The 12746-nt window shown below is 41.2% G+C and overlaps 1 protein-coding gene across 1 annotated transcript in view; it reads right to left on the reverse strand.

Annotated features, from left to right (window-relative positions):
* COL4A2 (collagen type IV alpha 2 chain) overlaps positions 1–12746 on the reverse strand; it is a 120013-nt gene that overhangs the window by 34040 nt on the left and 73227 nt on the right. Inside the window, exons 9-18 of the mRNA XM_075717221.1 lie at positions 10404–10439; positions 9710–9751; positions 9109–9183; positions 7841–7885; positions 6572–6634; positions 5766–5810; positions 3339–3392; positions 3003–3069; positions 1492–1593; positions 931–1086 (exon numbers count right to left, since the gene is read on the reverse strand). Coding sequence (XP_075573336.1) covers positions 931–1086; positions 1492–1593; positions 3003–3069; positions 3339–3392; positions 5766–5810; positions 6572–6634; positions 7841–7885; positions 9109–9183; positions 9710–9751; positions 10404–10439 — 685 coding nt within the window. The remainder of the gene's footprint in view (positions 1–930; positions 1087–1491; positions 1594–3002; positions 3070–3338; positions 3393–5765; positions 5811–6571; positions 6635–7840; positions 7886–9108; positions 9184–9709; positions 9752–10403; positions 10440–12746) is intronic.

The following is a 12746-nucleotide window of genomic DNA, read 5'->3' on the forward strand; positions in this document are numbered from 1 at the left end:
TAATGTAATTTACTGTCTAACCCAGCCTGTTGTTATCTACCCCCTGCTCTCTTCCTCTCTCCCTCTTCTCACAGCTTCCCACACCCGTTCTCAGTAACTTCCATCTGCTCCGGCAGATGATCCTTGCTGTTCTTTGCTCTCTCTCACCCTGAATTCCTTTGCTCCTCCTTCTCAGCACAACCTACTTTGCAGTACCACAGACCGCCTGCTCTGGATCACCTCCTGAACATCCTTTTCTCCACTCCTGCTCTTGCACTGCAGCATGGTACTTTTCACAGGGACATAGCACAATCTCAGTCAGAAGTAGCCTCTGGAGTCCACCTGGTCCAACCCTCTGCTCAAAGCAGGGCTAACCTCGAAGTTACAGCAAGTTGCTCAGGGCCTTGTCCAGCTGAGTATTGAGTATCTCCAAAGACGGAGAGTCCGCTACCTCTCTGGGCAGCCTATTCCAGTGTCTGACCACCCTCATGGTGAAGAAGCTTTTCCTAATATCTAAGCAGAATTTCCCTTGCTGCAGCTTGTGACCATTGCTTCTTGCCCTGTTGCTGTGGTCCTTAGTGAAGCATCTGGTTCCATCTTCCCTATGGCCTTCTGAGAGGTAGAGGAAGGTAGCAGTATGATTCCCCTTAGCTTTCTCTTCTCCAGGCTAAGGAAGAAATCCAGCTCTCTCAGACACTCCTTGATACTCCTATCCCTCCCCCAGCCCAAAACAGACCTTCTCTCTTTCCAATGTTGCCAGGAATGTCTAAAAACCATGCAAACTTTTCCTTCATTGATGAGCATACAACACTTTTCCCCTGTGTGTCCTCCCCACCACCCATTTCGTTTCATTCCCCCAATCTACTTTCTCACTTTGCCTTGCCAACAGCTATCTTTAAAATAAGCAAAGATGTTCCCGTGAGTTCTCATCACCTCTCTTCATGCACTTACCAGGGGATCCAGTGGGACCAGGTGGACCACGGAGTCCTGGTGTGCCGTGCTTACCCGGAAACCCAGGCGGGCCCATCTGATAAGCGGGAGATCCTAATTCACCTTTTTCGCCCTTTGGTCCCATTTCTCCCGGTAAGCCTGGCTTATCCCCATTCACTGAAACAGAGCCAGGGAAGAAGTTCAGAACAATTTCTTCACAACACTGCTCAAAGAGCTGTAATGTAGCAGAAGGGAAAGCTCATGCAACTGCATTTAGCATGCAAGGAAAAAAGGAGATATTTAGCATAGAGCAAAAATGGTAACCACACTTTTCACTTGAGAAAATCAATAGCAGTTACTGAAGCAAGGTTCTGTCATCATCTTTACTTCAGTTGTTTTGCCAGAGCCCCTCTGAGGCTGAAGGAAAATGCTCCTCTCAGTTTTTGCCCCACAGTTAGTTATCTACTGCTCTGCACTCATATTCCACAGTCCGCACATGTATTTCCCCCCCACCCCCGACCTTTATCAGTTAAAACTCTCTATAAAGTTAAGCCGTTGGAACATGTGTTCCTGGGATATTACCATCAGAGAATCCAGGAAGACCAGGCAGCCCATGATCTCCCTTCTCTCCTGGGTCTCCCTGTAGCCCAGAAACACCTGGAAAGCCTGGATCACCTCTTACACCTGAAAGACATCCCCGGTTCCACAAAACACATGTTAGTGTGATGCTGTTTGTGACCCATAACTGCTGACTTGTGATACACTGCAGATTGCTCAATTCTTGAAAAGTAAAAATTAGGAACTTCAAGGACTTCAGAATATTAGAATTTACAATAATTTCTTAAAGGTAGCTTTAGAAATGCAAACCCCTGCTACCTCATGCTGCCTCAGTCTAAATAAAGAAATATATCTGAGAGATTTCTGTAAAGCCTAAATACCTGGGAGCTGAGCATGGTCTGTGACAGGAATGGTGTGGAGCCACCAGACCCAGGAATAAGGAGAATCTCTCTCAGTTCTTACTAATATGCTGAGAGCTACATTGCTCCCAGGAAGCACAGAAGACCAACTCTCTGAGGAGAGCCCCTCCTTTTCCTACAAGAAGTTGCCATTATAACAGATGTATGATATGTGAGCTTTCCTCCGCTCCCCAGCACCAAAGGTATCTGCCTGGGCCCAGCTATTGCCTGAAGAAAGTATCGTGCTCTTGTCAAAGGTCAATGATACTAGAGGACATATGGTGTGTCCAGCCCCCTGCCTGTTTCCTCCTCTCTCTATTCAGTCTCTCCTGCTCCTAAAAGCGTGGCACAGTACTCGGGGTGATTTGAACAATGTTTTGGGCCTCTTGCCCCCTTTCTCTGGGAGGAAGGGAACCACTCATTGTTAGACTCTCTGGCTTTCAACAAGACAAGTAAACTCAATGGTATGAGGACACCAGCTGGGGCAATGGCACGTGATTATCCTTGCTGTTTGCTGACACCTTCCCTGGAATGGTTTTGGCCTTGGCAAACTGATCTCACCTTCTATGAGTTTCTAGTCTGGCCAGCCAGAGCCACCACAGCTCTGCAGGACAGCTGACAGTGGGTGCTACAAGCCTAGTGAAAAGATTACAAAGGAAATCTGTCAATTTAAAAGAGGGAAAAAAGATCCTCTTCTATTCCTCAAGGCTTTTTTAATGGTGTGGGTTTTTTTTTTTTCTTTCTAACTATTAGATTATAACAATGGTCTCTGCTGTGCTGCCATTGCTGCACTTTATCCAGAGTCTCTGAAACAGGGCGCAGAAGACAGACTCTCCCATTCTTCCTTTCACTGGACAACAAAGTCACACCCTGTTTTTGCTTATGTCTTCTCTGTGGATGCAGGAATGCATGGATGCCTTTTGTACAGCAATCCAGCTTCAGCAGGAGAGACAAAGAAGCCACCTGCCTGGAAAAAGGTGATTAGGGCACTTTCTTGGAAGACAATTATACTTTGTGGAACAGTTTAGCAAACCACAGCTTTTTAAGGAGTTAAATTCTCAGAATTTCATGCTTTTAGTCTATGTACAAGGTAGTAAAATGCAGCTAAGATAAGCAATCTAAGCAAGGAAGACGCACCTTTCCTTGGGATGTGGGAAGGAAAATAGGAAACTTGTCCTGGAGGACCGATCTCGCCTGGCTCGCCCTGTTAACAGAAGTTGAAGTATCGCATCTAAGCACATTATTCTAGATAATTTCTTTTAAAATGGAAAGGTATGCCCATGAAACACAAAGAAAAAAAGCTTGCAAAAACACTGATGTGACTTTTAAGAAATCTCAGAGATTTCAAGTTAACAAACCACATAACCAGTTCTACAATGATGACAAACACAATTGTTATTACCTGACAGAAAAGAAAAGAAAGCAAAATGACATCTGGTTTACTGCTTCTAGCAAATGGAAGTAAAGCAGTACCTTGCTTCCCCTAGGACCATAGTCACCTGGTGGACCATCAAATCCTGGAAAACCCTGTAATAGACACAAAAATGATTGACTTTTCCTTTATCAGAGAGAGAATAAAATTATTTGGTCTGTAGCAGCTGGCTTCCTCCGATGTTAGTGTGAAAACTATGCAACAGAACTGATCAGTTTGTCTCCCTGGGGTGTAGTAATTCAGGTTATACCATTAAGTCTCCTTGTGTTTTGATGTTCCATCTCTTGGACCGAGCCTAACTCCTGTCAAAGGCCAGAGGGACCTGTTGTGGCGCAGGCTCTGTCGCCCCTGGCAGTGGTGTAGATGGAAGGAGCACCTACACTCACACCATCCCATGGAGGCTGCAGGATAGGGGAGGAGAAAGGGGATCCCCTCCATGCCAGTTGACCCTAAAACACGTGGGCCAGGCAGCCAGAACACACCAACCTGCTGCAATAAGACTAAACGAGTCTGAATGATTACGAGTGGACATATTTTCACTGGAATGCAAACATCAAGCAGCGAAATAGCACTGAAGTGGTCCTTTTTGCTGTTTTCCAGGTGGCTGGAGCCTGTTTGGTCAAAGAGGGGTTCCCTGGCTGAATGAGAAGAACTCAGGACCAGCCCTGAAGGCTCCTTCATCCACCCTTCCCACCCCTGGGCATGCCGTATCCCAGAGAAAATTTTCCATCCCTACCCCAGCAAATGTTATAATACTTAAGATCCTGCCCACTTCATTCATAGCATGTTTCATCCATAGCATGTGGATTAAAACATGTGTGGTAAAACACGGTACATCCTATGACATGACAGCATATTTCAGCTGCTGGGGGTGCAAGAGCAAAATGCAGATTTCAGTGATGCTGATAGGGAAGAGATGATCTCTTCTGTGTGCTTTACTCAGCTCTTTGACAACTTTTGTTCTCTACAGAAAATGTTCATATGTACTCTGGAAAAAGACTAGTGTTAAAAAGGTGAGCTTTTAGTAGAAAACAGTGGCCAGATCATCAACTGGTATCAATTAACAGTTTCACTGAAACCAGTAGATTTGTGTAATTCACAGTAGTTAGAGTATTAGCCAGCTTTTTAAAGATTCAGCATCTCCTGAGTTTCATAGTGAGGACAACTCCTACACAGAACCTGGCTGTTAATACCCAGCTCTGTAAGTCACTTACGCAATTTTGAAGCGCTACAAATACCACAGCTTTTAGCAAGATGCCACAAACTGGACCGCACGCTTCAGAGACCTTTCCATAATGGCAACTGTACACCACACCACCAGAAAAGGGGCCTCTTGAGTATCGAGTGTAAAACCTCTTTACACTAGGTGGAGCTGGTGGTCTAAAAGTGAAGCAGCAGCACCTTCCTAATTAACTGCGACTTCATCTGTGGGAAGGCAGGACTTAACCATCCTTCTTTCTTGCTTAAGAATCGAATTCCTCAAAAATGAACAAAAAGGAGGTCGTTGTGAACAGCACATCGAGTAGGCTGTCCCCTCTCATACACACGTTATACAATGATACTCCATCCAAGCCAACGTACTTTCCGCTAAAATCGTTGCCGAGATTCACCCTCGATAAGGGGAAGCCACTGACCACTTCTGACTGGAACATGAACCTATGTTAAGGTCAACTAGTGGGCTTTAACGGGTTTTGCATCAGCCTCTCCACATACGTATTACTGATAGCATATTCCCTTCCACACCACCAGGTTTTGTGATCGGACTGAATAGCTGTGCAAATGTTATTTTTTGTATTTCAAGTACTTTCATGTCCCATGTGTTTCATGTTATTATTGTTATGCCTTGGTGGCAGGACAAATCCTTAAACAACTAAGGATGGAGAAGCATGGAAAAGTCATGCATCCCATAGCAATTTGAATACCTCATGGAACTGTTTTCTAATGCTGACTGAAGAAGTCTTTTTCTGAGACCAAACAGAAAGTATGAGCTCTTCTCTGTCTGACAGAATGCTATTTTAAATATTTGGGTGTGTTTCCATGGGGACAGAGATTTAACTGGTATATTTATCAGTTTCCTTCTCTTCTTCTTCTTTTGTGATATTCAAGATAACCATACATCTCAGCCAGATCTGAAGAAAGCTATTCAAGAAAGTAAATTTCTGCATGTAGGAAGAAAATTACAGAAATCATGGTCGCAGGAATGGGAACAATGAAAATTACACCTCCCCATAGTGCTCTTAAAACATGCTCATGTTTTAAGCAAAACAGACTTTAATTATAGGGCTATTTTTTTTCCTCACAGATGAGAAAAATAACTGACCCCAAATTATAATGATGGGTGAATCCAGATGATATTTGTTAGACTCCAGCTATTATAATTACAGGCAGAATTTGTCCTCTACAGTTTACTTTTCAAGCAGATTGTCTGCATATGTGTTAGAAACAACAGTCTTGTATGAAATACTCACTCTTTCTCCACTGAGTCCTGGAAAACCATTGATGCCAGGCAGTCCCTATGAAGGCACAATAAAATTAGCAAAATAAAGTGACATCCTAATATCCTAATGGTTAAGAACCATTATTATTTCTTAGATAAAGTAAATCTGACAGCTTGAAACCCTAACACTAACAGTCAGAGTTCAGATACTTTTTCAATGAGATTGATGTATGGTGCAAACAGAACGGGTCTGAAATCTAATCTGGTATTTTATTTTTATCTCTGAATCAGTACATTGTAAATGGACCATGAAGATTTTAAAGATGGCTGAGATTTTTTAAAATGTATGCCGAGTATTGTTCTGACTCTGTTTAAGCACTTTAGAGACACTGCCCCCCCAAAAGCATCCATAGATGCTAGAAGGCAGTAGTATTTAAATTAGCCTTTTTTCTGGGGTCACAAGTAACCGGAGCCAAACTCATGTTTGTTCGCCATGGTCTGAAAAGACCTAAGATGGGAACAGTGAAATACAGTCTGTGCTGAAGACCAGGACAGTAGCTGTGGTTAGTGAGCACAGCTTTAGGTAAGAGATGTACAAGGCTTCCCCATGATGGTACAGGCATACCTGTGAGTCCCGTGGGGCCCTCCTCCCAACTACCATTTCAAAATGGCCTTTTCACTTTCCTATATCAGGCATTCAGAGCTGGCCACAACCTGCTGGGCTGAAGAACTATAATTTCTATAGTTTGTTAATCTGTGTTTTGTTCCTGAAGGCAAACTTTCAGCTTGGATTTGCGCATTCAGCTGGGTGAATTTTACCTTTAATGAGTGACTCACCCTTTGTCCTGGGAAGCCCATTACCCCTTCTTCACCTTTTTCAGGAGCATAGAGAAGTACACCCTAGGAAACATCACAAACCAGTTCAACATATTTCTTCGTTATGTGCAAAAAAATTGTAACACTGTTTTATGGAAGCTAAACAGGAAGAAAACATCATTGTAACACATGGAGGATCTAATAATAGCTGCATGTGAAAGAACTGTTACCCTTAAAATTAACTGTGACATGCTTGCATCATTACAATAGGAGGAACAGGCCATTAGGGAGAGGACAGGGTTTCCCTCCTATCATCTCCTCCTTCTTTATTTCTTCTGTGGCTGCAGCTCTGAAGAAGAGCCAAAGCAATTGTTCAGCTATACAACCAATTAAGCAACTCAGCTTATGCCCAAACTGTAGCTTCAAAGAGCTATTTGGCAAACACAGGCATGCTGCTATCCATCCTACTACCACAAAAAAAAAAAAAAAAAAGGGAGAAACACATATCCCCTTTGGCTACATCAGCATAAAATCTACGGTTTTCCTAATGTAGTCAACAAAATTCTACATGTGTAAAATCTGACCAACAGCTGAAGAATTGGCTAGCAATTGCACAAGGAGGGCATCAGGGCTCACACTGTGACCTTCTCCCATAACCTTGTGGAGAAGCTGACCAGACCATCTGAGAAAATCAAGCTCTGTAAAATGCACGGTGAAGCATCCCTAATTGGTAAAGACTGTATCTTAAACCACTCAGGGAAGTAAAAAGGAACCACTCAATGGCAAAGCTATTTAGACAGTCTAGAAGTTGCCTGTGAGTTAACTAAACCACATTCAGTCAAGCCTGGTTGACAGCTCTAAACCATACAGGAACACATGGGATTACTGTCCACTTACTCCATAGACTTAATGACCAATGAGACCAAAAGTCTGTATGTGCTGGAGAGTAGACTGAAAAGGATTGAGAAACTCTCCATATATACTTGTTTAATGAAATTTAGTGGAATTTTAAAACATAGATAGCACATCAACTGCAGTGAAGAGATTTATTAATAGTTAAAACTAGAATTAAAAAAAAATGTGTGAGGGAAAATCTTATTTCAGTAAACCAGTAAGAGAATGACTGATTGCACTGTGGAGTTATTACAGATCATGTTATTCAGTTTTTCTAAAGCATCAGAACTGGTGTCTCTGCTTATGTTGCTCCATATCTATATAGCATCTTTCCAATGAAGAATGCACCAGTATGAACTCCAGTATTATTATTTGTCTTAATTCTTCTCCACTTACTGGAATTCCAGATTCCCCTTTTTGTCCAGGTTGTCCTCTTTCACCCTAACAATAAAGAAAAAGTATTCAGATATGTTAGGCATTCCCATTTACATTTCAATAACTTTTCTACAACACAAAGTGACAAACAAACGTTTATCAAGAGAAAAAACACCACTTGGGCTGTTCTTTATTCATACACTTGTCATATGAAATGCGTGTTTTCATAAGAAGTTTTTAAAGTTGCTTTTGTAAAAAGTATTTGACTATTTTTCTGGAAATATTTCTAGGAATGTGAACACCTCAGGTTGTTTCCAGGCTTGTTCAGGAGATGTCTGGGTGGTGAGCACCTGAGGAATGCCTATAAATAAATGCACATTCCCCCATTTTTACCTGCTGATTATCTATGAATTGTCTGATCAAAAATAAGAGTTCCTGTTAGGATGAGACAAATGATAGCTTAAAGTCTACTCATGATATTGATGATATCTCCATTGAATATAAAGGCTCTCCAGATAAGTAGCTCATATGCAGACATCTCTGCTTAGTCATGGAAATCCCAACATGTACATTACTTAATGCAGAGTGAAGACTGTCAAAGGCATTTTTAGATCTTTCAGTATCATACCAATTTACTTATCTTACTGCAGAAATTGCATGAGCCATGTGAACTTTCTAACTTCAAATTTGGGATGGAAAACTACTGGTCTAGAGGTTGGTGTTTGATACAGAAAGTACGCATACAGGGTATGAGTACCTCTGCTCCCAGCAAGAAGGAATAGGTGAAAATAAACTGCATCTTGCTGTTGAGGGCTTCTCCAAAATGTATGAACAAGCCTTAATTGTGAGTGTACAAATATCTGCACCATATAGATAAGTTATATAAACACAGTAATTCAGATAGCTTCCCTAAAAATATGCTTCTTTTACAGGAAGAAGATTTCACTCGCTATTATGAAAAATAAGATATTGAATTATTTCTCAGCAGGTATTTCTGCTTGTAAAATGTGAAGATGTGAGTGACGGCCAGTAGTTGCATACTTACACAAAAAGAACAAGTTTGCCTAAGGCACCTCTAGTCTGTACGAAGTGCTTTCTGAATGACTTTAGCCACCATAGTTTCAATAAATACTTCATGATCCAAGCTATGGGAAAGTAGCAGATTTCTTTTTTGATATACTAAAGTCTTCTAAGTACTATATGTAAAAGCACATTTGTACAATATTTTAGTTTTGGTACTGCAGAGCTCTCAGTTCCTTGTGTATTTAGGCAAAATACCCTGTAGTTACCTTATGTTTGTCAGAGGGGACACCCATCAGTTCTCTTGTAGGAAGCCCAGGTGGACCTGGAGGACCTGGGGCGCCCTGCAGGAAAAGCATAAGGGTACATTTACTCACAGGTATAATACCTTGTCAAGCTGCGGATCAGCACAGGGTCTAAAGAACTGCAACAAAAGGAGCAACGCAGATTTGCCCCTGCTGGGAGTATGGTTCTAAACCTCTGGATAAATTGATGGCAAGGCAAATTTATTTTGTGCTGGGATTAACATATAGCAATAATTGCTCTTGCCCTGTATGTTTCCAGAATGACATTAAAGACTATCATTTTATATAAAGTGGTCTGGCTATATAAATTTCAGAAGTGTTACCTCTGATTTGTGTTGGTGTAAATGAGGGTACAGTTAGATCAAGACATACAGAAGTTAGTTCAGCTATGACATTCCTTATGGAGGTTATCATTACTTTCAAAGCTATACTTGTTTGGCTTTCTCTTATAATTATGTAATACAGTTGCAAATTAAGAGAATATTTAAAATAGGTTCCTTTATAAATAGCAAATAACATCAACCTGCCCTTTAGTAGTGATATTAATTAATTAGTTTTCCTTTACCTGTTCACCTTTTTCTCCATAGAAGCCAAGGCCCCTGTTGCCCTGTAAAAATAATAGGTCAAGATTTAGTAAGTGTATGACTTGGTTTTCTAATGTAAAATTCAAATTCAAACACGCTTAAAGGCTTTTTCAGGCTTACAAGTCTGTAGGACAGCACTGAAGAGCTCCAATCAAATAATAGTCTAGGTTTACCTCAAAGTATTTTTATCATTTTAGAAGTATTTTTATAGACCTAAAAATTCAGAAAGACAACTCTAATTAAAATCTCATGCTGCTTCTTACAGACTTTGAGTCATTCACTGAGTACTGTTGTGAAAAGATCAAGCATTTCTTTTGCAAGATTTTTAATAGCACGGAATGTTAAATAAAAATACCTACGTCAGCTGGAACAATGAAGTCACATATTTTTTCTGCTTAGATATAACTGAATATTGTAAAGATGGCAAGAATTCTCTGTTCTGTACTGTGACTACAGTAGCAACTTAAATCTGGCCCTAGAACTGGCTTAATCTTTTCAGGGTAGGTGATCCCAGTGTAAGATTAACTTCTTGTGGTATGCAGACAACACAGAAGATCTTGTGCTACACAGCCTTTGGTGCAGCCTGTGGTACTTTATTTTACTGCCTTTCAGTGGGTCTTGGATAAGCCTCAGAGACACAATATCAATGTAAACAACTCTGACACAAAGACTTACTGGTGGTCCTGGTGGTCCTGGGGGCCCTGGTGGTCCCTGGGGAAACACAATAGGGGAGGGTAAGTTACTTGTTGCTTTCTAATCAATGCATGCAGCAGGTCAGTTACTTTATGTCTGAAATACAAGTATATATTTAGAAGGCAGTGTCTTCCTCAGCATTCAGTGTGCTATCCTCACTATATTAGCTGTGTTTACTGTTCTGAAATATACTCCCCTAAGTCACAGCGTAATCTTTCCTAACAGAATAACAGTCTCCCAGCTTAGACCTAATGAAATCCCATCTTTATTTCAAGTAATAAGAACTTGTGCTTTTGGATCCTGACTTAGTAACATTTTAAGCTTATACCTAAAGCTAATCATGCCTTTAAGTGCTTCATTGGACTGTGTCTTAGTACTGCATCAGTCTGTAAAGAGAATTGAACTACCAAATGCATCTCAGATTACCTATTTGGTATTGTACCAAATGAAATCAAAGAAAGATGGGAAATTAAACTGTAACAGGAAAAAAATGCTGCCAGAGTCTTACAAGAAGAGCAGTAGGAAAGCCATCAATTGGAGACACAACCTGCCTTGCTTCAGTCAGCTATGGCAGTTAATAGGCTCCAAAGAGCTCTAGACATCAAAAACTCTCATATGTGGGAAAGGTGGGGTGAGTAAGAGGCATGAGCTTTTCAGAAAGGAAGATGGTGAACAAGAGGCGTAGAAAAGAGAGTGAGCTGCAGATCGAACCATCCACCTACTGAGCCCCGAAGGGGATATAACTGGGTTATGTAAAATCAAGCCCAACTTGCAAGGAAAAGATAACAACATTCAGGTGGGACCTGAACTTGCTATGCATCTCTGCCTTGCTATGTATCTCTGTGTGCATAAACAAATTAATTCTTCTGGAAAAATTACTTTTGAATCAGTTTTGGTTAGTCAAGTAGTCTGTGAGCCATTGCCTACTCTGCTGGGCAGATGCACTGTGCAGGGCATCCCACTGCCTGGAGGCCCTGCAGGGACTTAGGGAAGCCACACTTGCCTTCATGTGGGATGTAGGACTTAGGGAAGAGGAATGATGCAAACTCAGACCTGAGAAATGCTCCCAGATCTCTCTCACAAATGAGCCACTGCTTTAGAAATGGTAAATATAGTTGGATATATTTTGTTAAGAGCTGGAGATGGTGGGGATCCATCTACTCTGGAAGGGTGTTCAAAAGAGATGTTGCCAAGATGGCAACCAGAAGGATGTAGTCACAGGGCTCAGATAATGTATGGTTCACAGCACTCCTGACATCCAAGACAGTGCACTGTGAATATGAGAAAATGGCCACTAGCTGCGTCAGGGGAGGTTTAGATTGGATATTAGGAAAAATTTCTTCATGGAAAGAGTAGTCAAGCATTGGAACAGGCTGCCCAGAGAGGTGGTGGAGTCACCATCCATGTAGGTATTCAAAAAATGTGTAGATGTGGCACTTTGGGACATGGTTTAGTGGGCATAGTGGTGTTGGGTTGATGGTTGGACTGATGATCTTAGAGGTCCTTTCCAACCTTAATGATTCCTAGTTTTTACTTTTATTAAAAAATAATTCAGCCACCAAGCCAGGAAACACGAAATTATTACTCTACCCTAAATCAGTTTAGTGGTGGACTTGGTAGTGTTAGGTTAATGGTTGGACTGGATGATCTTAAAGTCTTTTCCAACCTAAATGATTCTATGATTCTATGAGTCATCGCAGGCTGGGCTCCTGTGTAAAGTTCATGAACTTCGTGGGTTCACTCTAGAGAAAGAGTAAGTACAGGACTGAGGAGATTTCCCTTCAGAAGAACTAGAGGACAAAGACAAGGTGCAGCTTACTCCAGATGATAAAACAGGCACTGCACTAAATTAACTTTGGAAAGGCTTGGTGTGCTGTGGATTTAGTCCTCGATTTTTTTTTTTTTTTTGCGGGGTGAGGGAGGGTGTCCCTGCAAACAGCTGTGGAGGCTGTGTGTAAGAAGCACTGAATTATCTTTTTCTTCTTCCCCAAATCAGTGAGGTAGACCAGGTCTGAAGTGAATTTTGACAAAACAAACAAAAAAGCAAATGCTACAAAGTTGTCTTACAGGAAAATAAAGCAAGCCTAAAGAAAATGAAACATACTGAATTTCAACATCTGCTTCTCACCTACAAAACCATTAACTATGGTAATAAGAAATGTAGAAAATGGTATCTGGAGAGAACACACTCTTCCCAAAGAACTACTCAGCAACAGTTGTCAACGTCAATTCTGTAAATATTGATTTTGGAAAAAATGACTGAAAAATAGTCTAAAAATAAAATTGTATTCTAAATACTAATGAAGAATGTTATCTATTCAATCT

This window comes from Pelecanus crispus, chromosome 1, assembly GCF_030463565.1.
Source record: "Pelecanus crispus isolate bPelCri1 chromosome 1, bPelCri1.pri, whole genome shotgun sequence".
NCBI lineage: Eukaryota > Metazoa > Chordata > Aves > Pelecaniformes > Pelecanidae > Pelecanus > Pelecanus crispus.